Here is a 24,035-nt window from a genome sequence, read left to right as displayed (position 1 = left end):
ACTTTGTGGAGAAGCTGGTTCTTAAATAATCTTTACAGTTGCATGCTATTATTGTTATTTTGGCACAAACAATGCTATGAGAGCTAAGTTATTTCTTGTTTCATCTCCCTGTAATTCAATATTGTGCACCTGCAGAACAAAGTTTACACATGTTGCCCTCAGTTGAATATTATTCCTAAGCCAGTCCATTTATTTTTCCTCTCTTCACAGACTGCTGATATTAACAGTACTGAAATTGAAGTCCTCTACTTGCATAATGTCACATTTGAGGATGCAGGAGAGTACACCTGCTTGGCAGGCAATTCTATTGGGATCTCTTACCATTCAGCATGGCTGACAGTTTTACCAGGTACGTACTCTACCTATCTCTACCTATTAAATGGGACCAATATGAACCAGTTGAAACAGGAGGTAAATTACGTGTGTGCTGAAAGAATTGTAGGATCAATTTTGACTTGGGTAGAATGGTGGGGAGGAAATGAGATGGAAACTCTGGCAAGTTGGGATGGAGTGGGGGGTGGCGCGGCGCAGGGGGAGGAGGTGGGATATTAGCATAGTGGCCAAAACAGAAAATGAGACATGAACCCAAGAACACATGCACACAAACAAATGATGGTTAACACAATGTTCATGCAGTGAGGGAGTTCACAGATGCTGTTAGTAATATGTGTGAGTGATAAAACTGGGGCTTGGGAAACTGGAGGATTTCTTGGGGAGCACAAGTAATCTGCAGTAAAAGTAAATGACCTCTTTTGGCTTCTCCATTAATTCCTGCCACATCCCACCGCCAAGTTTGGCCTAACCATGCCTCTCCAGTTTTAGTTAAAATGGTGTTGTGATGCTGATTACATCATCAGACCATGTTTTCAAAAGTCCTCCCATGCTGATTCTGAGGAGAGGAAACATGGCACAATGACCCCAGCAATCTAATCTGTCCACCTGCACCATTCCAAAATGGACTTTTGTTTGAAGACAATGTAGTTTTATGTACAAGAAAATGCTGACAGCTGATCTGCTTATTATCTTTGATGCTATCTAGATAGTGATAGACTAAGTTAGGAACCAATGGCACATGGTTTTTGCTGTTTGACATATCTTCAATGCTGGCTCAATAATCTCTCTTGTTATAAATGTAAGCTGAAAGGAATATTCATGAGAGTTATTCTATGTCGTTTTTGTAGAAGAAGAATCCCTGAAAACACCTGACTCCTCTGGGGCTAAATACACAGACATCTTGATTTATGCTGCTACCTCTCTGGCCATCATCTTGTCAGTGGTCATTGTTATATTGTGCAGGATGCAGGCAAGGTCCGCCAAGAGAGCTTTTGACCCACTTCCTGTGCAGAAACTTTCCAAGTTCCCTTTCAAAAGACAGGTAATTAAACTCCAAGCAATAATTTATGGTAAAAGACATTAACAAAAACTGCTATTGTATTTTCTTAATGGGAGATAACTAAGAGTATCTTCTTGGTTTTTGAATAATATAATTGTGTGTATTATATATTAATAATACAATTGTGCATTTATTATCATTTTATTAATTTATCATTGTCCTGAATCTTGAGTATTAGACAACGCATCAGTCAACAACTTGAATAATGCCTGAAAATAAGCAACTCCTAAAGTGCAAAAACACAACTATTGAGTGTCAATTCCTCTTTTATGGATCTGGAGGAGGGAACCGAGTGTATGGTGTCGAAATTTGCTGATGACACCAAGATTGGTGGAACGGCAAATTGCGCGGAGGGTGTGGAGAGTCTGCAGAAGGATCTAGATAGGCTGGGCGAATGGGCCAGGAACTGGCAAATGGAATTTAATGTTGGCAAGTGTGAGGTGGTCCACTTTGGTAGGAATAATGGTAGGAAGGACTATTACTTACGTGGCGAAAAACTGCAGCAGGCGACGGTGCAGAGGGACCTCGGGGTCCTTGTACATGAGTCGCAAAAACCCAGCCTGCAGGTGCAGCAGGTGGTCAGGAAGGCTAATGGGATGCTGGCCTTCATAGCGAGGGGGATTGAATATAAAAGTAGGGAGGTCTTGCTGCAGCTGTATAGGGCATTGGTGAGGCCGCAGCTGGAGTACTGTGTGCAGTTTTGGTCGCCGTACTTATGCAAGGATATTTTGGCCTTGGGGGGAGTGCAGAGGAGGTTTACTAGGCTGATACCGGAGTTGAGGGGGTTGAGCTATGAGGAGAGGCTGAATAAACTAGGCTTGTACTCGTTAGAGTTTAGAAGAATGAGGGGAGATCTCATTGAGACGTATAAGATGATGAATGGGATGGATAGGATAGAGGTGGAAAGACTCTTCCCGCTCAAAAAAGACAGTAGGACTAGGGGGCACAGCCTCAAGATAAAGGGGGGGCGGTTCAGAACGGAGTTGAGGAGGAACTTCTTCACTCAAAGGGTGGTGAATCTCTGGAATTCTTTGCCCGTTGAAGTGGTGGAGGCTGCCTCGCTAAATATTTTTAAGACACGGGTTGATGGGTTTTTGATAAGCGAGGGGATTAAGGGTTATGGGGAGAGGGCGGGAATGTGGAACTGAGCCACGACAGATCAGCCATGATCTTATTGAATGGCGGGGCAGGCGCGAAGGGCTAGATGGCCTACTCCTGCTCCTATTTCTTATGTTTTATATCTGACATAGCAACTTACTTCTTGCTCCCCATTCCTCTTTTTCCCTCTTCTTCAGCTCTGGAGATTCTTGTTGGCTGCATGGACATCGACGGCCCTCCCCTATCTTGCCCAAATAATAATTCTTCTTATGTGACAGGCTGTTCTGTCCTGTTGACGGAAGGTATCATATCAAAGCCTGATCCTGCTCTCACCCAACATTATTAATAACAATAAGCGGTCACTAAATACCAATTGGGAAAGCAATTCTGGCTGAATCTCTCCTCAAATCAAAGGATGCTGAGACCTGCCACCTATGAGCACTGTGACTAAGGCTGGCTAACTTACCACAATCTAAATTTTTTTGTACAGACGCACACACCCAAAACACATTCCGTGGTCTGAAATCATAGTTGGTAATGTTATTGTGTAAATATTTGATATGTTAATATTTTATTGAAGGTTAAAAGCTCCACAATGAAGAAATTGACAAAAATCTTGTGGTTATATGGCAACATCATCAATAGTGATTTATTATCTTGAATGGTATTAAAACTATTGGTCATAATCATTCAACACATAAAGAGGCCCTTCACCCCATAATCTCCTTGAAGATTATTGCAGAGCAGTCAACCTTCACCAACACAGGATGTAACAAAACTGCACCAACACTATCACAATACTACCAGATCTGCACCTGCACTCAAATTACAGCCAACCTATATCAATACCACAATACTATCAATCTGCACCAACAACATCAAATTAAAGCCAAGCTACACCAATATCATTATATATTAACTTGCACCAATATTGTCTGATATAGCAAAATTGCACTAACAATATCACAGTATTATCAATATGCACCAGTGATACCACATTACAGTCAACCTGTACTAACAATATACTACTAACAACCTGTATCACCACCATAATAGGAAGCAACCAAAACACACCACCAAAATACAAAACAATCTACATAACCACAAGTTAGGACTTGCTGGAGATAAGTGGGTTTGAAGCATTGTTTTATATACAAGTCTAATGACGCACTTTATTGCATTTTCAGTTTTCTCGAGAATCAAACTCTTCAATGAAATCAAACGCCTCTCTGGTGAGGGTGGCAAGGTTATCTTCCAGTGGCACACTCATGTTGGCAGGTGTTGTGGAGTTTGAGTTACCAATGGATCCAAAATGGGAATTCCAGCGAGATAAGTAAGTGTGATGGGGAGAAGAGATAGAATGGGCTGCAGACAGAATGTTTAACATCAAACCTTGTAATCTGGGCAGAGGGCAGGTGGCTCAAGCACAGATGAGCCTAAATAAGACATGAACCAAACAATCTTCCATATAATCTTGTGCTAAAAGAGCAGTTCAAGGGATGATAAAATCATCTGTTAAATGGTCAGTGTTGTGAGTTTAGTATTTTATCTCATAATGACTGCTCCCATTGCGCATCTGTTATGAGAAACAACTTTTTCACATAGTGAGTGGTTTGGGTCTGGAATGCACTGTCTGGAGAGGTGGTAGAGGCAGGTTCAATTGAGGCATTCCAACGGCATTAGATAATGATTGTTTCTATTCAGATCAAATGTACAAGGATACAGGGAAAAGGCAGTCATGATGCTCGTTTAGAGAACCTATGCAGATACAAAGGGCCAAGTGGCATCCCATTGCACTGTAACAATTGTGTTTCTGTATTTCTTTTATTTAGAAGATTTATCGTTTGGAAAATAGTGCTGAAAGAATTCAGTTGGTTAATTAGAAAATACACAACCATGCTTTGCGTATAACTCTGAAATTGCTGTTCCTTTTCCAGACTCATACTGGGGAAACCTCTTGGAGAAGGTTGTTTTGGACAGGTGGTTAAAGCAGAAGCCTATGGAATTGATAAGGACAATCCAGATAAACCAGTTACTGTGGCAGTGAAATCACTGAAAGGTAAGCAAGAGATTGTAAAACAGTATGCCAAACCTTGTAACTTAGATTGTTCCTTTGTTGGGTTCACTAGAAAATATTAATAGTCCAATCTACTGGAGACCTGGCCTGAGCCAAGATGTTCAGATACAGCAACACCACCAACATCTACCAGACGATAGGGAAAATTGCCCAGACTATCCTGTATGCTAAAAACAGGACAAATCCAACCCAGCCACTACTTCTCCACCAGTCTATTTTTGATCATCAGTAAAGTGATGGAAGGGGTCACTAACAGTGCCATCTAGCAGTATTTACTCAGAAATAACCTTCTCACTGATACCGCTTGGATTTTGCCAGAGCCACGCCTGGCCTCATTACAACCTTGTTCCAAACGTGGACAAAAGAACTGAAATCATGAGGTAAGCTGAGAGCAACTGCTCTTGACATCAAGGCATCATTTGACTATCAAGGAGCCCTAGCAAAACTGGAGTGAATGGGAATCAGGAGGAAAATGCTCCATTGGTTTCCACAAAGGAGAATGGTTGTGCTTATTTGAGGTCAATCATCTCAGTCCCAGGATATCACTGCAGAAGTTCCTCAAGGTAGTGTCCTAGGCCCAACCATCTTCAGCTGCTTCATCAATGACCTTTCCTCCATCATAATATCAGAAGTGGGGCTGTTGAGCATCATTTGTGACTCCTCAGATACTGGAGCACTCTGTGTCCATATGCAGCGAGACCTGGACAACATTGAGGCTTGGGCTGATAAACAAGTTATGTTCATGCACACAACTGCCAAGAAATTACCATCTTACAGTAGAGAAAATCCTACCTTGAATTTCCCCCTTGACATTAAGTGGATTTACTACTAAATCCAGGTGGTTACCATTGACCAGAAACTGAACCAAGCCAAGCATATAAATACAATGGTTACAAGAGCAGGTCAGAGACTGGGAATTCTGCAGCAAGCAACTTGCCTGGTGACCCGTCAAAGCCTGTCAATCATATGGAAGGCATAAGTCATGAGCATGATGGGATTCTGCCCAGTTGCCTAGATGAGTGCAGCTCCAACAACAGTCAAGAAACTCCACATCATCCGGAATAGTGCAGCCCACTTGATTGGCGCTCCAACTACCACCTTCAGCATTCAATCCCTCCACTACTGACATCTGGCAGCAGTACTGTGTACAACACCCCAGCTTCTTCAACAGCATCTTCCAAATCCATGACCTCTAATACAAAGAAGGGCAAAGACAACAGGTACATAGGAATCTCCCTTTAAGCTTTGTACTATCCTGACTTAGAACTATATCTCTGTTCCTCACAGATCTTGGTTAAAGTTCTGAAACTCCCTTCTTAACAGCATTCATACACTACATGGACTGCAGCAATCCAAAAAGGCAGATCATCAACAATTTCTCAAGGGCAATTAGGAATGGGCAATAAACGCTGGCCAGTGATGCCCATATCTGGTGAAAACCTCTCTCAGTTGACCCCAGTAGGAGAATTAATAATTCACCCTGTTACAAATAGAATATTCCAAACAACTCCAGTTAACTATTCTCTGACTGATCTCAGTTGGAAAATTAGACAAATAGTGGTAATGTCACTGGATTCATAACCTAGAGACCCAGGTTAATGCTCTGGGGACATGAATTCAAATCCCACCATAGGAAGTGGTGAAATTTGGATTCAATTAATACATTTGAAAATTAAAGCTAGTCTCCATGATGGGTGAGCATAGTTGGCAATCTGTTTCACTAATTTATTTTAGGGAAGGGAAAATCCCATCCTTACCCAGTCTGGTCTACACATGACCCACAGCAATGTTATGTTGATTCTTAATTACCCTCTTAACAAGCCTAGCCAATCACTCAACTCAACTAGGGATGGGCAACAAATGCTAGCCTTGCCAGCAATACCTGCGGCCCATGAAACAATAAAGAAAAAATGTAGTAATTTTTCTCACATGCTAAAATAAATTTGAAGGAAACTATGAAAATATAACATTTTAAACACTCATCTCCTAGATGATGCTACAGAAAAAGACTTGGCAGATCTTATCTCTGAGATGGAAATGATGAAGATGATGGACAAGCATAAAAATATCATTAACTTGCTGGGTGCCTGCACACAGGATGGTGAGTCTATGGTGGATGCAGAAACCCAAGAATAAAAAGAAATTTTGTAACACTGTCAGTACATTAACAAGTGTTAAGAAACAAGAAGTGCTGTGTTGTATGTTCCAAAATATACAAAATACATTTTGTGGAATATACGCAAAGGTGTAAAAATTAAGCGTACATGAGTGCCATGGCTGCATTGCATACATAATACAAGATTGTAAAAATACAGTGACATATACTGTAGCATCACACATTGCAATATTACACCAAAAATGACATATTGCCCTGATACAATATGACACTCATATACATTATGCTCACCAGTACTAGTATTACACTGGATTCCAGTGTCTGGCTATGAAGGGAGATTTTCCAGGTACAATTGCTGGTATGTTATGCATGTCATGTTAACATGATGGACTGAAAACTTTCACCAGTATTGAAAACACAAGCTCCATCTCAGCTTGTGGCGCATCCAGAACTAGGCTGTGTTACCTTCCATGTTCAAATAGCTTGCTAAAATTTAGTCTTAAGCTTGTAGGTGAAGAATGGTCAATTTGATGAGACAATCTGGTTTTGCAGGTACTAATATAACTGTACCAACCATGAAATCCAATGCCTTAAAAAAAGGAGGGAACAGAAAATAATCACAGTACTAGGATATAATATTACACAGTTATATGTAAGAACAGGAGGGGCAGCACTCATTGAATGCAATATGGATATACATTCTATTTTTGGCAACACAGTGGATGTAAAATTTATATCAAGGCAACTAATTCTGAGAACACTAATTTTATATCATGATGGGTACAAAGTTCAAAAGGATAAACAAGCAATCTTTATTACTAATGTCAAATTCTATCTGTTGAGAGTTCACTGTTTAAATCTGCTGTTTGTACCTAGGCTTGTTGTATGTAATAGTGGAGTATGCAGCAAAAGGTAACTTGCGGGAATACCTCAGAGCCAGGCGGCCACCTGGTATGGATTACAACTTTCATATCTCAAAGGTGCCTGAAGAACAGTTAACATTTAAAGATCTGGTGTCCAGTGCCTACCAAGTGGCAAGGGGCATGGAATATTTGGCATCTAAAAAGGTAAATCAATAACTAATCTAGCTTTCCATGTGATGTAATTGGACAGAGGCTTTTTGAGCATCTTGTTTAGATGAGGCCAGGTGGATTGCTCATTTAACTCGGGGAGTTTGGATATGTGTCTTGGCCCCCTTGGGATAGGTGAAAGGTCGTGTGAACTAAACAATGTGGGAAGGGCACTGTCTCACTTTTCTCATGTTCTACAAGTAAAATGATGGTTGAAAAACAACATCCACCCCTCATAAGCAAAGAGGAACACAGCTCACATTACAGTGACTTAACAAGAGCAGCCATGAAGGGAGGGCATTAGATTTTCCAGCTTCTCAGTTAGCTGTCCAGCATGATTTACATCTGACTGCTTAATGAAGGAGAGCTACTGGACTGATATCTTGGGCTGGAAATAACGCCATTGTTAAATCTGTTCAGTAAGCTACATATTGGGCAGCAATGTGCTAAGTCAAAGAGCGTTCTCTCAAATAGGCAGTATATTTTTGTATATACTTTGTAACACCACATAGTGTCATATTTTTCCTGTGCTATCTCTTTACTTTTCATCGCTTGGAAGCTTGTGCAGTGGCACAGTGATGTGAATACACTAAATACATATCTTAATACCTTTTGCAGTGTATCCATCGTGACCTGGCAGCCAGGAATGTGTTGGTAACTGAAGACAACGTCATGAAAATTGCAGACTTTGGTCTAGCACGTGGTATGAACAACATTGATTACTACAAGAAAACTACCAATGTAAGTATCTGACAAGCACAGAGGGCTGCAATTTCTTGAAACTAGTTAAGCCTAATCTCCTAGGAATCTACAAGCATAAACCTATCTTTGTTGAACTCATTCTTCAGAAAGATGAATCCATCAAGGACCAAAATGAGACAAAAACAGAAAATGCTGGAAAATCTCAGCAGGTCTGACAGCATCTGTGGGGAGAGAATAGAGCCAACATTGAGTCTAGATGACCTCTCGTCAGAATGGCAGAGTCATCCTGACTCGAAACCTTAATTTGAGTACAGAAATAACCAACTTCAAGTGAGGTAGAAACAGAAAAAACTTATCCACCAACTGCAGGATATTGGATAGACTCAGTTAAACAGAATCAATTTTACAACCACCAGTGACATGAAATGTAGTAAGTAAACTTATTAATGTTCAAGTAAACTTCAAAATGTCATGAAAGCACAGTCACCCCAGGTTATGCTGCCCTGCAGTCCAGCTGGGATAACACTCATCATGCCCACTCCAGTACCTCCTAAATATGTAAACCTTGCTTTAATTCTATTTATTTAATACAGTCCCCATAACTTTGGGAAAACTGATGGAGCACTAATAAAATCACATCCACATTAGAAAGGAAGAAAGGAGCAAATATAAATGATTATATTATAGGGCAATTTCTTTGCAAATAGTTCATTGTAATATTTGAAACCTTGATGGATGATACCATGGCTGACAGTTTGTCATAGATGCTGATGTGAAAGTACATTGAGTTTGTCCAAAGAGGATATTAAGCTGACTGATGGTGACTTTGATGTTTCATTCCAGGGTCGCTTGCCAGTAAAGTGGATGGCGCCAGAGGCCTTGTTTGACAGAGTGTACACACACCAAAGTGATGTGTAAGTACTGATCATGTTTAAGTGCTCTTAAGTATTGTATTTCCCCCTCGCTCAGTCTGGACAGGCTGTACTGAATGTAAGAAAGTTAGTCTTGCGTGACTGACAGGAGCCTGCCAGTGCTGTGCTATCACACTGTGCACAGAATGGATTAACAAGTTAAATATTCTGTCAAAATAGTAATACATTTTACTGATGGAGGCTTCTATTTAACTTTGGATCTGATTTATTCAGGATGTGATAAAACTTTGCGGAACATTTTGCAATTGAATTGCAAGATACTATATTGTGTAGGTGTGAGTGTTAATCGTGTTGTAAGTGTTTCTAAATGGGAAGGGCTGGGCAGGCAGACTGCTGTTTGTTTACTACATGCATTCATCTAGAGGACGCAGGATGATGTGCACCACTTGCCATCTATCATTCAGCAGGCAACCTGGGATAGTTTGAATCATCTAATATCTATCATGTTTTATCCTATAGGGAAAAAAAGAGGCGATTCAGACTACATGCTCTCTATCACATAGGCAGCTAGGAAGGTGAAGAGATCTGAGTCACTCATTATTGATTGTAGAAGCCATGCCTGTGCCTAACAGCAAGAAACAAGAAAGGTGGTGTAGAGTGCTAGAGGCAGTACAGAAGAGATAATGTTATGGAACATGTTAAGGATATAGAAAGAGTTAACTCAGATTATTATTTTAAATTAATCTATGGCATGAGAGCTAGGGGACACAGCTTCCATCCACAGGAAGGTATTTTTAATTATAAGGCAAGAATTTGAGGGGGTTGAGCTATGAGGAGAGGCTGAATAAACTAGGCTTGTACTTGTTAGAGTTTAGAAGAATGAGGGGAGATCTCATTGAGACGTATAAGATGATGAATGGGATGGATAGGATAGAGGTGGAGAGGCTCTTCCCGCTCAGAAAGGACAGTAGGACTAGGGGGCACAGCCTCAAGATAAAGGGGGGGCGGTTTAGAACGGAGTTGAGGAGGAACTTCTTCACTCAAAGGGTGGTGAATCTCTGGAATTCTCTGCCCGTTGAGGTGGTGGAGGCTGCCTCGCTAAATATTTTTAAGACGCGGGTTGATGGGTTTTTGATAAGCGAGGGGATTAAGGGTTATGGGGAGGGGGCGGGAATGTGGAACTGAGACACGACAGATCAGCCATGATCTTATTGAATGGCGGGGCAGGCTTGAAGGGCTGGATGGCCTACTCCTGCTCCTATTTCTTATGTTCTTATGTTCTAAAGGGGTGAATGTTGGGATGAATACAGATGGCTTCTTTCATCATCAGTAATTACTTTGCCATTCCTTGAAATAAATGAGTTTTACTTTAATGTGCACTGAATTACAAATAGACTTTCTGTATGGAAGTAAAATTGCACATTATGCCATTCTCAACATTTCGTGAAAACATATTGTGCGTTGATTGCAAATTCTGTCAGCCACAGTTGAGCTGAGAGAATTGCTCCAGTAAGGACGATTCCCTTGAATGTTTTCAAGTAATTAGATAACAGAGTGAATGCTTGGTTATTCCCAATGCAGATGGTCATTTGGAGTCTTGATGTGGGAGATCTTCACACTTGGTGGGTCTCCTTATCCTGGAATCCCTGTCGAGGAGCTCTTCAAACTTCTCAAAGAGGGCCATAGAATGGACAAACCATCCAACTGTACACATGAGCTGTAAGTAACCCTACAGTATTTTATTTGGTTTTATACATAAGCATTCTAAACTTACCTCTTTCAGCTAATTTTTTAATGCAGATTCTGCAATCCAGCATTCTCTGCTCCTCTGGGATTGTGAAATTGACTGTTAATGACAAAAAAAAGTGGGAAAAACTTAGGTTATGAGTGTTCATAATATATCCTTAGTAACATTGCTAAGGGACCTAGAACAACTAGATTGCATTCCCTAAGTGTTGTTTTCCATGTTCCTTTGCCACTTCTAGTTCTCCTACGCAGTGCTGCCCCAATGGCTGTAGCATGGCTGGTAGAAGGCTCCTCATTGTCACTGGATAAAACTGCAGAAAGCCTTGCTAGTGACCTAGAGCAGCTCTCAGACTTGATGTCTTAGCTTTGCCGTGCAGTACCATGGTGTGGACAGCAGCAGTCTTGACTGGCTGGGACACTGACAATGTGACAGTGGTGCTAGCAATAATGCCAGTATCCTGAGAGAGAGTGCAGAAGGTCCGTTGACCACAAAGTAACTGCCACACATCGGGGCAGTGTCTCAGCAATCTTCATAGTCCAGTAGGCTGCTGGACAGTGAGAACCTACATGACCCTTTGATCACTGAGATACACAGCTACATTGGCAGCAATCTGACAGTAAACATGGATTTCATTAGCATTGTTCAAGCATTCACAGTAGTACTGAGACATTGGGTACCTTCTATCTCTGCTGCAATTGAAGCTGAGGCAGGAGATATCAGACACTGCATCACATGTGAATCCACAAGTGTTGTAGTGGAGCTGGCCACCACCACCACACCAGATAGGATGGGCTCCAAGCTCTTCACAATGCCCTGTGCAAAGTTGGAGCCAGATTCCTCCATGCCCCTTGTCAATGACTACAGGTTTCATGGCAGGCCTACTGAAACACCAAGCATCTCGATCTGTATGCTCATCAATGTTCTCCAGTAACACCCAATCATCTGAGTTCTATCCAGCAGAACATGTTTATGGCTGTGTGGGATGACAGACTAGCTACACCCCACCTTTGCCCAGTGGCATGCAACATGAAGGTCCCAATCTATATTACCCTCAAAGTCATATACAGTGCCAATATCTGAGCCGGTGGCTGTGATTGTCAGATCAAGTAATGGTGTTTCTTTGTATATGGTCTAGTGTCGTTCTTGCGCTTCATAATAATGCTGCGTTGGCAGGCCAGTAGGAGTTCTTCTGAAAATATGTGTAGAAGGGGAGAGTTGGGGTCAGGAAAGCAGGGTGGGCTGGCCATCAAGAAGTTCCTGTTCACACCATCTGCAACTTGAATGTCATGCCAGTCATCAGTTGATCAGTTGTGGGGTTGGGTTTTGGGGATGGGGCAGGGGGTGGTGTGGAGGGGTTGGTGAAGTCTTAAGAAAGTTCATGAGGTAGGGACGTAACACCATCCTGAATATTTTTAGCATTCAAATATCACTGACATCCCTATGATATGGAGCACCATCTTCTCCAAAAGGCCTAGTTGATGCAAGCATGTCTGTCCTTCTCTGCTCATTCCTGTTACAGGCTACGTTTTAGTGCAAGAGAAAGAGAACAATGTCAGTATTTGTGCTGCAATGTGTTGAGGTGATATGACATGGATGAATAACTGAAGAGGTTTGGAGACAGTGAGAGTTGGATGTGAGGCTGGCAGTAATAGTACAGGGATGAGGATCAGATGGAGCATCTGAATGTTAGGCATGAGTTCTGATTCTGATGGGTGAGTGATGAGCATATGGTTCATTAAGGAATGTGAGAGATTGGTGGAGCAGAGTGAAGAAATGCCCTTGGGAAATACATTCACTGACCTTGACCACCGATATGAGATCATTGAACTCTTGAGGCACTGCTGCCAGGTTCTTGATGCCAAACCCTGGAAATTGACCCCTGGGTCTTTGTTCATTCAGGTTATGTCTTGATGGCCATCTGGCCCCTGTGGAAACATTATTTCTTATCTCATTTCCACCTTTGTATAATTGCCTTCTGTGATGATACTGTGCCTTTAAAAATGTATTTGTGCCATGGTTCTTCTGAAAGCTATGTTTAAAATTTATAGTGCCACTGTGTCTATTACAGATAGCCCACGTGCTGAGAATGCAGAAGAATAATTGATCCTAGATATTGGGATGTTTGTTTTAATCTGAGCGAATGAAGTTTTGTTTATTGTGTTCTGCTGGGGTTTCAGAGTAGGGTTTGATTAGTTGGATTGATAGAGGCTGAGTCATGTGTTAATAGGAGGAGCTATGTTTAAAAAGACAAGCAGGCAGCTTTCGGCTTGGATCTGCAAGGAGCAGCTTGGGTTTGAGAGAGCAACAGCAAAAAGGCAGATGGTTTTGCATTGGTGAATCAAGGTTTGGTTTGCGACAAGAATTTCAATCTGTGAGGGATAGAATCTAGGTAACAGGGAAATCTTAAAGTGATAAAGGCAAAGAAGATCACGTAGTAAAGATAGATTAAAAAGGATATATTTGAAGGTGAAAGAGAAATAAAAATACACATATATTTTCATTATAATAATGTTAGACATGAAGTCGCAGCGTTGGCAGCTTAAGAAAAGCACTGGGAAGACAGATGTGGTGAAACAGGATAAGCCAATGGGGGTTAAAGTGCCTTTAAAGTGGTAAAGGCAACCATAATTGAAGGTAAAGAGGTACAAAAGAATGTACAACCTGGCCAAGGGTTGGTTGAGAAGCAAGTGCCACACCTCTTCAAAGAATTTATTTGTGTGGTTGAAGCTTACTCGTGTACTGGGAGTGGTAGATAAAGAAGTTATGATTTTAAGAGATACGGGAGTGAATCAATCTTTAATGGTGAGAGATGAGGAGATATGTAGTTCAGAAGGAGTATTGCCAGAAAAGATGGAAATATGTGAAATTAGTGGTGAAAAGATTAGTGTTCCATTATATAAGGTGAGGTTGGAGAGTCCGGTTGTAAAAGGAGTAATAGAGAAATTATCTTATCCAGGAATACAAGTTATCTTGGATGGCAATATAGCTGGATCACTGATGGGTGTGATGTCTAATGTGATTGAAAAGCCAGTGGAAAAGAATATCCTGGGATTTTTCCTGACTAATAAGGTCACAAAGACACAGGTTGAGATAGGAGAAATTAAAGAATAAAGATAAGGACACTGAAGTTAGCAAAAACCATTTTGATCAGATGGTTGAGAAAGAATAAGAACAGGTGGAGGATGAAGCAAATATTTTTACTTTGGCAGAATTATAACCGCTTTATCTCTACATCTTTTTGTTATGTGCACTGAAGAAGCATACACCAAAGAAGAATCTGAATGTATGCTGGAGTGTTATTACATCAAAAGTGATGTCTTGATGGGGAAGTGGAGATCTTTACATATTCAAGCAGATGAAAAATGGACAGAGGTTCATAAATGCAAGCAAAAATACAAAAATATTCTTATTGGCCTGAACCACATAAAGATGCAGCAGAATTTTGCAGTACAAGTGACACATGTCAGGTAATAGGAAAATCTCAAGCAGTAATGAAATCAGTACCCTTAGTACCCATTCTGGCATTCGAGGAACCTTTTACGAGGTTCCTAATTAATTATGTGGGACCCCTCCCGAAAACAAAAAGTTGAACTTTCTGAGGAATGTGGAGGAACAGAGAGATCTTGGGGTTCACATTCACAGATCTCTGAAGGTTGCCACACAGGTGGATAGAGCCATGAAGAAGGCACATAGTGTGTTAGTGTTTATTAACAAAGAGGTTTGAGTTTAAGAGCCATGGGGTTATGCTGCAACTATAACGGACGTTGGTGAGACCACATTTGGAATATTGTGTTCAGTTCTGGTCACCTCACTATAAGAAGGATGTGGAAGCATTGGAGAGAGTGCAGAGGAGATTTACCAGGATGCTGCCTGGTTTGGAGGGTAGGTCTTAGGTGGAAAGGTTAAGGGAGCTAGGGCTTTTCTCTTTAGAGCAGAGGAGGATGAGAGGTGACTTAATAGGGATTTATAAGATAATGAAGGGGATAGATAGAATGGACAGGCAGAGACTATTTCCTTGGGTGGATGTAGTTGTCACTTGGGGGCATAACTATAATGTTCATGGTGGGAGATATTGGAGGGATGTCCGAGGTAGATTCTTTACTCAGAGAGTGGTTGGGCTGTGGAATGCACTGCCTGCTATGATAGCGGATCAGACACTTTAGGAACTTTCACGTGGTTATTGGATAGGCACATGGAGCACACTAGAATGATAGGGAGTGGGATAGCTTGATCTTGGGTTTGGACATAGCTCGGCACAACATTAAGTGCTGAAGGGCCTGTACTGTGCTGTACTGTTCTATGAAATCAATATTTGTTGACTATATTGGATGCGTCGACTAGAGTTCCAAAGGTCATTTTATTAAGTAATAATTACAGCTAAAAGAATTGTAGAGGAGTTACTTAATTTTTTTAACTAGATATGGAGTGCCCACAGAAATACAATCAGATCATGGATCACATTTTATGTCAACGTTATTTAGAGAAATTATGGATAGTTCAGGAGCAAAGCAATTTAGATCAACTGCGTACCATCCAGAGTCACTGGGAACGTTAGAACGGTGGCATCAAACTTTAAAGACCATGTTGAGGGCCTATAATAAAGATTATCCTGAGGATTGGGATCAAGGAATTCCATTTGCACTTTTTGCAAATAGGGATGCAGCTGATCGACCACTGGCAAACCTGACAGCATTTGCTGTGCCGTTTTTGGTAGTCACAGGAAAACCATGAGACTCCCAGTTAATCCCTGAGCCACCAACAAATTCCAGTGGCCTCAGGATAGTTGTTAATTGTCTCATTAATGAGCCAAATTGACATCCCATCACATGCAAGCCATTTCTCAACTAAAACACAGGAGATTAATTTGCCACTGGCAGACTGACACAAGACTTCTCCTGCAATTAATAGGGATCAGCTGGCATTGTGGTGGACTGGAGTAAGTTCCACCCAATATGCGATTTTTATAAAACTATTGTTATTGGATCCTAAAAATTGTGTTTCTCTCCTTTAGATATTTGCTGATGAGGGAGTGCTGGCATGCAGTGTCTTCTCAGAGACCAACATTCAAACAGCTGGTGGCAGAACTTGACAAAGTATTGACTTCAATATCAGATGAGGTTAGTGTATTTTATAGTATATACACTATGATTTCTCTCCTGGGCAGTATTTTTCCCCTGTGCATCTTGCTGTACCAAAGCAGTACCAAAATGTGACTCCAAGTCATACACCATCCTGACTTGTCAATAGATCACTGTTCCTTCATTGTCTCTGCCTCAAAGTTCTGGAATGCCCTACCTAACAGTACTGTACTATGGATGTACCTGCAAACTGAAGTGGCTCAAAAAGTAGCACCTTCTCAATGGCAAATAGGGATCAGCAAAAAATTGCTGTCCTTGCCAGTAATTCCTATGAGCAAATGGAAGAAGAAAGGCTGCTACATAAACCTTATCTTTCCCCAACTGTCTCATTCAACTAACAGATATAGAATCACAGAAAAGCTACAATGCAGAAAGAGGCCATTTGGCCCATCAAGGCTGCACCAACCACAATCCTACCCAGGCCCTACCCCCCTATCCCTATATGTTTGTCTGCTAATCCCTCTAACCTACGCATCTTAGGACACTAAGGGGCAATTTTAGCATGGCCAATCAACCTAACCCTCGCATCTTTAGCTAGGAATGATGTTATCCCATTGATAATGAATATTATTGATGGCCTTGTTTGCAGTAGAGCAAATAATCCCTGAAGTGCCAGATAACCATCCAAAAAGCAACTTTTATCTGATTCTCTTCAAGATAGATGACGGAGAATTTTACATTTTCGAGTCATGGGTGAGACAGTCGGTGTGATTCCTGCTGGGTGGCAGCGTGGGTGAATATGCCTGACCATCCACCTTTGAACTCATTAATTGTGGATTCACAAGGAGCTTGGCAAATTTTGTGGCAGGGCAGATGGAAGTCATCTACCCCACTGTTACCTATGTGTTCGAAGGTCCTGGCACCACATGTAAACAGCACCTGGATAGACATTCACTTACTGCAGGCCAGGAGCACTGCACTTCTCCACCAGAAATCTTGCTGCTGCAGTTCATATTGGGGAAGCTCTCAGATGTGAACAACCACATCCTGGAACATTCAAGGGCATCTCTAGATAAGAGCACCACTACCCATTGGGACAATATTCACTGTTGCAGTCGACCCTGCTCGTCAGCCTCAAGGCCCTACTACTCAGGCCTTTGCTCCTCATGGCTCTGTCCTGATTGGCATTGGGCCCTCCTTTTCCTCATCTGGATGAGAGCCATTCCCAAAGCATAGTTGTCTGTAGCTTACATCATTGAAGCCTCCATAGATGTGTATGGAGTCATTGCTGTATGACCAGGCTGATGAAAAAAAACCTCTCTCCAAGATATCTGCTTGTTTCCATTACCCTCAAAACTCCATTGAGAGATCATTGCCATGGCAGTATAGAAAGGCTAAATGCATAATCTTTTGTCAGCCATGACCATTCACCCAGAAGGATGGGGGTTTGCTGTTGTGAGTTGGCTATCCTCCACCAGCCGTGTCCCTTGGAGGCATTTCACCTTCATCCCTGCTGCTGATTGCAACTATTGTCAAATGGCAACAAATGAACACCTTGCTGGGATCTTGATGTTGTGAGATCTGTGAATGGGGAGCAAATCTACTGCACTATAGGGAACACAAGAAAACACTTTGACATCCAGTTGTCTCATATTTATTAAAGTGTCCCTTTAGTCAGTCACTTGTGCTGACCTTGAACTCCATCAACCCCAAAAGACCCTCCTAACACCTAAAGGGGCCTCTGACTAATTAACTAGGTGCTTAAGATGAGTTTTGAAACATTAGATCAATTTTCAAACTCGCTCCTGTCCTTGTCACCTACCAAATTTTCTCTATCAGCATATACCCACCCAATATCACCATTCCTCTCCCCTCTGACACTCTTGAACCTCCCCCTGTTACTCTGGATCCTACCATGATCCACTTCCATAAAACACCTGTCCCCATACCCATACCCACTCTCACCCTGCCCCCTTCTGTTATTTGATCCACCTCTCTTGTCCCCCTCTATTACCCACCCAATGAGATCTTCACCTATCAGATTCTCACCCTGGACCTGACTTTTGATTTGATTTATTACTGCCACATGTATTGGTATACAGTGAAAAGCATTGTTCCTTGCACACTATACAGATCCAACTTACTTCTCCCTCTGATGGTGACAGTTTCCTGACCCCTCTTCCCAGGACCCCAACAATGATACTACTGACTCTGTACCTGAAGGCATTCCATCTCTGTTCCTTCCCTCAGCATTCCCCCCTTTAGCAGACATTCTCCCCCCTTTTCCCCATCTATGGACCTCAAAGTCATGGAAAAGGTGAAACTCACAGGTGCATGACACTTAAATACAGTCATAAAACTGAGTGTTCTAAATCTTTGCTAAATATAGAACATAATTTAGAAGGCAATCTTAACTCTGACAAGATGACCTTTTAATGAGCATGTATGACATGCACATGCATGCAAATAGGGTTCTCAATATTGTTTGTCAAGGGCCTCGATTCGACTTTAATCCACCTGGAAGGATGGAAGAGCAAAATTCCAACAATTTGTTCTGCGCCATGAAATAAATTATTTGCCTCCTTCCAAATTAAGGACCTGTTATTGTCCCATTGTTGAATGAAGCAGAAAATTCCACCCATTAGCACTCCATGTAGTTGAATATAAGAACATTGAGATAATCTATTTGAAATTGTGACATCCCCAAAGAAGTAAAAGAAAAGTAATTTTATTTTGGTGATTCTAAGTACCCAACAAGATGTAAGATGCTCATTATGTGTAATACAAACATTTTTTTGTCCACCCCACCCCCAAAGCCTCAGAAGAGCACTTGTCCTGCACCAATATAAATATTGCCATTTCCTGCACCACCTGCTTCAGCACCCTGTAGTGAGATTTTAGTGTAAAATTTTGCTTAATTATGGTAGTTTTGTGTTCAGAATCAATGTTGTTCAAAACTGGATTGAACCTGATGGAGTCTGAAATGTAAAAGTCAATGTAATAACCAACTGCATGTTCCAATTCCCTATCACAGACAAAAAAGTCATTAGTTAGTTATGTAAAAGTCCAATGATAACTTTGTTCACATGTTCTGTACTTTGTAAATTATTGTGATGTGAAGTAAGTGTCTGAATTTTCTCACTCAACAGTATTTGGACCTCTCCACTCCATTTGAGCAGTATTCTCCCCTGTGTGAAGACAGCAACAGTACATGCTCTTCCAATGACTCTGTCTTTGCTCATGAGCCTTTGTCTGATGACCCTTGCTTACTTAACTACCATGACTGTAACACTAGAATCAGGACTTGAGAAATATGTTATTCTGTAACTTGTGACTCGATAATGTTACTTTCCCCTGTAATTTACCAAACTGGTACGATGGGGGTGGTTCAAAATTGGATAGAAACAGAATTTCCTTAAGATCTGCTTCATCCTGAAAGAAATGAAATATCTTTTTGAAGAAGAAAATCCTCTCATTCAGCATGGTTATGTAAAACTATTAAGATCATTATTGATTCTGACTTAAAATTCTTGCCACTTGAGGTTGATAATTTTGACAATGAAAGCCACATTTGAATGAAGAGAATCTCTATGTATTCATACATGGGCAACAGTAGAATTCCCTATCAATGGAGTTCTGTGCTTTACCCTTTATGGTAATCATCTTGATTTTGAGCTTTGCTTCAAGACACCAACAAAAGACTTGCTGCATCACAGCACGGTGACCTGTTTCAGTGAAGAAGCATAAACCTTGCTACATCAGAGACATGTAGAGATTTTACCTGGAATAGGAAATACACATAGAGTAGAAGAAGAATTTGAAAAACAATTAAGATCCAGGATTGTCCATTTGCAAAGAATCAACCAGTGAAAAAAGGTTCATTTGCTGTGCCAAAATTTAACCACGTGCTTCGACTTTTGTGATTCATCACAAACTTCAATGATTGGAACAGATCAAGTGAAAGTGGGTTCACACGAAATTCCTGGACTAACATTCCCAATAAAAAAGATCAACTCAAATAACATTATAGTACTGCCCAGTACACTCAACCCCAATGAAACGGTATTACATCCGGGCTGGCTCTTTTCCTGGAACAGTCTGCTCTGAAGATCCAGTGATAGAATTCACCACAAAATGTCCATGAGAAGAATTGTGTGTTCAACTCAAATTTACTTGTTTTTTTTAAATGTTTTATTTAAGATTTGAAGCTCCAGACATGATTGGTGGTATAATTTAATGATCATTTATTCAACTGTTTCATTGTATTCACCTTCACCTCAAACACAGGTCTTGCAAGGTCTATAACCATAGCAACTCTTCTTTGTGGAAAATTTAACTTTTTTTCTGTGTGAATAGAACAGCCTGATCCAGCTGTTTGCACACCATTTATCCAGTTAATCATCAGTTTACTACTTTAAACCCTGAAGAAAGCTGTAAAATAGAAAAATATTTGTATCTGAAATTTTTCTTTAAGTAGCATATCCAAACTTATTGGCAGTCATACTTCCTTTTCTGGTTATTAATTTCAATATTTTTGTGGTCCAGAATTATTTACAGTAGCTATTGGAGACATCTGCGGAAAAGAACATTTGGATTTTCTATTTTATTTTCTTGTACGACTCCCTTTTTTCGTTATTTGCCGATTTCCTTACTCCATACACAGTTGCCTAGAGGCAAAAGAACAGTCAGATTCAAGCGCATAAAAGTAGCTTTCATTCCAATTTTATTTTTCACCTGCTGTGGAAACTTCGCACCACACACACTTAGCTGAGATTGGTAATTTGGGGGAAGGAGCAGAGGCGGAGAGAAATTGCAGGAATGAATCCATATTCCACTGTTTCGGGGTTCAAAGAACCAATATACTTCAGCTGTAAAGTTTTGTTTCCTTGGCATTCTTGGAGACAGTAGGATGCAGGAATGTTGACAACTTGCTTGTATCAGGTATACTGTCTCTTCAGGGAGCATTGACACTACAGTGGCTATTGTCAAAATAGAGATCACATAAAAATGCTACTGTTAGGATGCTAAGCTGCTGCTGTTTGTCAAATGCATACGCTATTTTAAAGTCAGTTATTGATGTGCCAAAACTCAGTGCTGATGAGAAGTTAACTGCTGCAGTATTTGTAAATAGAGTGCCTTCAAGCAGAAAAGAAAGAGACTTTAGCATTATGGGTAAAAATATGACCTCAGGACCTCACACCATGTGACCAACAGAGTTATCCACACTGCCTGGATTGTGCTGCCCTTCTATCATTTGCATTTTTGTAAATAAGATTAAATCGTCTGTAGCTGTACAGAGTGTCTTATATTGGCATGTTTATTGCAAACAAATTGTTGCCTTTTTTATAAATTATTTTTTTCATAAAATGGTACTTCAATGAAGGTGCTTTTCGTCAACAATAAACTGAAGAGTTCTGAGATATACAGTTGGCAAGGTAGGAGATTTACAATTATGCATTTTATTATGCACAGTTTTACCAATGGACAAAAGAGGCTAAAGCATAAGACTGAAAGCTTCTCCCCTATTGTCCATTTTGTTGCTCATGTTCCTCATGGACATTTGATGTCTTCAGCACCAACAACACTTTGTTACAATGAATGCTGGTTCTTTCCTGCTCTTTCCCTTTTTTTTCTGCCTTTTGGAGATGTTTGTTGCCTCTAAACTTGCTGTGGACTGATACATTAGTTCAAGTGAAATGGTAAGAAGCTAGAACAATACTTAAAGTCAGCACTGAGATAAAACAATATCAGACAGGTAAAACACCAGATCTGTTCATGTTTTCTCCCTTGAGTTGGCAGAACTGCAGTCCTCACCAGAGGAAGCATGACTGCTAGTTTACATGTTCCACCCTGAACTAGTGGGGCTGTATGTCATCTTAGTGAAAGAATTGAACTTAAAAAAAAAGGCAGCTGTGATCTAGAGTCTGGATTGGCACAAAGAAGAATGGCTGCTTACATCTCTCCATGATTCATCGAAGTCAATTTGTTCAAATCATCTTTCAACCACGTAAAATCTTTAGTTTTTTTTACCTAGCTAATTTCTCTCCCCATTCATTCCATTGAAATTGGTTCAACTAATGAATAAAACATAAGAAATAGGAGCAGGACATTGGCATATGGCCTCGCAAACCTACTCCACCATTCAATAAGTTCATGGCTGATCCTCTGCTTCACTTGAACATGATCTAAAGCTCTCAGTTACTGATTAGATAGATTCAGTTTAGAGTCTTTTTTCCAGTCAATAGAAGATTCATGATTTTGTTGTCCTAAATTAAGATTTTTTTCTTGTCTCAGGACAGTACAGGGTAAATATGTTGTGAAAATGCCAACAACATTTCGGAAATGATGGCAAGGTATATTGGGAGGAAGGAATCAGCAGTTAAAGAAATAATGCCATTAATGAGCCTATATTTTTGTACTACCTTGAATAGAATTGCAGGCTGATTATTGCATTAAAATAACAACCCATATATTAGATTAATTTTATCAGTAATGTTTAAATATTAATCAATTATATTGTAAGTGATTTGTACAGAAAAATACTTCAACAATTTCTTTTTGAGTATCTGTACATTTTTGAAAGCACACAGCAGGGTTTTATGTCTGGGTCGTCTTCTGTCACAGAACATTGTGAAGAATCATTCAGAATGACTGGCCTTAAAATTGTGAATTCTGATGTCAAATTGTGAATGTATGTGATATCTATGTATAGAAAACAACATATTTCCTGTACATACCATATAATCCCATGTCACAAATACATACGGATCCAATTTTCTTGTCTCACAAATACCAATATATTCAATATTAAAGCTCTGACACACACATCCATGGCAACAAACTTTTGTATACAACAACACTGTTCCTTTATCATACGCATATGCTCTTACAAACACAATCTCTGTGCAGTATGTGTGCACATACATTAGGTACAACAAAAGGGACAGTATTATTCCTTCATTACAGCAGTTTCAACAGTTGTTCCCAAACTGTGTTGTTTAGCTTGAGTCCCAGGTTAACTATCATTTGAATCTCCCTGTTGCAAAGCCAGAACAGTCCTTGAGATATCCAAATCAGCCAATATCAGAATATTGTGCGAGGATATCCCATCAGGGGCAGAGTGAAGGAGGCTGATTGTTCAGCCACAATTTGATTAAAAATACAGAAATGGGAATTTGTCCCAACTAGAACATTTCAGCTGAAAGTCAGTGAGATAATTCATTGATGGAAACATTCCAGATAATTAGTAACACTTCAATCAACTTGTAAAATTAAAATGTCTTTGTAATTCACAGAATTACATTTAATTTATTGATTTTTATGAAAGAAATTATATATCCTTGTTGAAATGTTTGAAGGTTTTATCTTCCCTGAAGTTGTTTTTGAAGAGATTTGATGGCCTGCCTCACAGCAGCAACCTGTCACTTGCTGTATTTTCAGAGTCACATAGATAATTGAAATCAATTAGAGCCAATTAACTTTTTCAACTTTGATTTAATCAGCAGAACAATTTCCGAGTCTGTCCTGTTGTATGTAAGAGGTGATTGAACCAGACTGACCTTGTGACCCTGTCTGTGTATGTATCCATTGAATAATAAACTGTCCGGTTTTAGGGCCAAATAAAGACATTTTAAGATGATATCAGCTTCGTGATGTCTGTCTTTTCCTATGCAGAAGCAATCCCAGATTACCACATCTCAAGACACTTCACAGTGAGATAAGAATTAAATGGAGGTTGAACAGAAAAGGTTGGGGGAAGTGGTATTATCAGCTTAATCTCAAAGAAGGCAGGGTTAAGTGATTTAGGGAAGAAGTTTAAAATAGGCTAAGATCAAGTGTAGTATTGACATGCTGTGCTTGAAATCATTAAGTTACATTTTAG

The 24,035-nt window shown here is 40.3% G+C and overlaps 1 protein-coding gene across 1 annotated transcript in view; it reads left to right on the top strand.

The window, feature by feature from the left end:
* LOC145351921 (fibroblast growth factor receptor 4-like) overlaps positions 1–23,767 on the top strand; it is a 59,210-nt gene extending 35,443 nt beyond the window's left edge. Inside the window, exons 8-18 of the mRNA XM_080201711.1 lie at positions 211–349; positions 1,182–1,375; positions 3,679–3,824; positions 4,429–4,550; positions 6,559–6,669; positions 7,561–7,751; positions 8,373–8,495; positions 9,300–9,370; positions 10,910–11,047; positions 16,087–16,192; positions 19,303–23,767. Of these exons, the coding sequence (XP_080057837.1) occupies positions 211–349; positions 1,182–1,375; positions 3,679–3,824; positions 4,429–4,550; positions 6,559–6,669; positions 7,561–7,751; positions 8,373–8,495; positions 9,300–9,370; positions 10,910–11,047; positions 16,087–16,192; positions 19,303–19,461 (1,500 nt within the window). The 3' untranslated portion in view covers positions 19,462–23,767. The remainder of the gene's footprint in view (positions 1–210; positions 350–1,181; positions 1,376–3,678; positions 3,825–4,428; positions 4,551–6,558; positions 6,670–7,560; positions 7,752–8,372; positions 8,496–9,299; positions 9,371–10,909; positions 11,048–16,086; positions 16,193–19,302) is intronic.
* The last annotated feature ends 268 nt before the right edge of the window (positions 23,768–24,035 follow it).

The sequence above is a fragment of the Carcharhinus amblyrhynchos genome, chromosome 13 (genome assembly GCF_965287045.1).
Source record: "Carcharhinus amblyrhynchos chromosome 13, sCarAmb.v2.hapA, whole genome shotgun sequence".
NCBI classification, from domain to species: domain Eukaryota; kingdom Metazoa; phylum Chordata; class Chondrichthyes; order Carcharhiniformes; family Carcharhinidae; genus Carcharhinus; species Carcharhinus amblyrhynchos.
The sequence above is the reverse complement of the archived record's forward strand: the minus strand, read 5'-3'. Positions and strand labels throughout refer to the sequence as shown.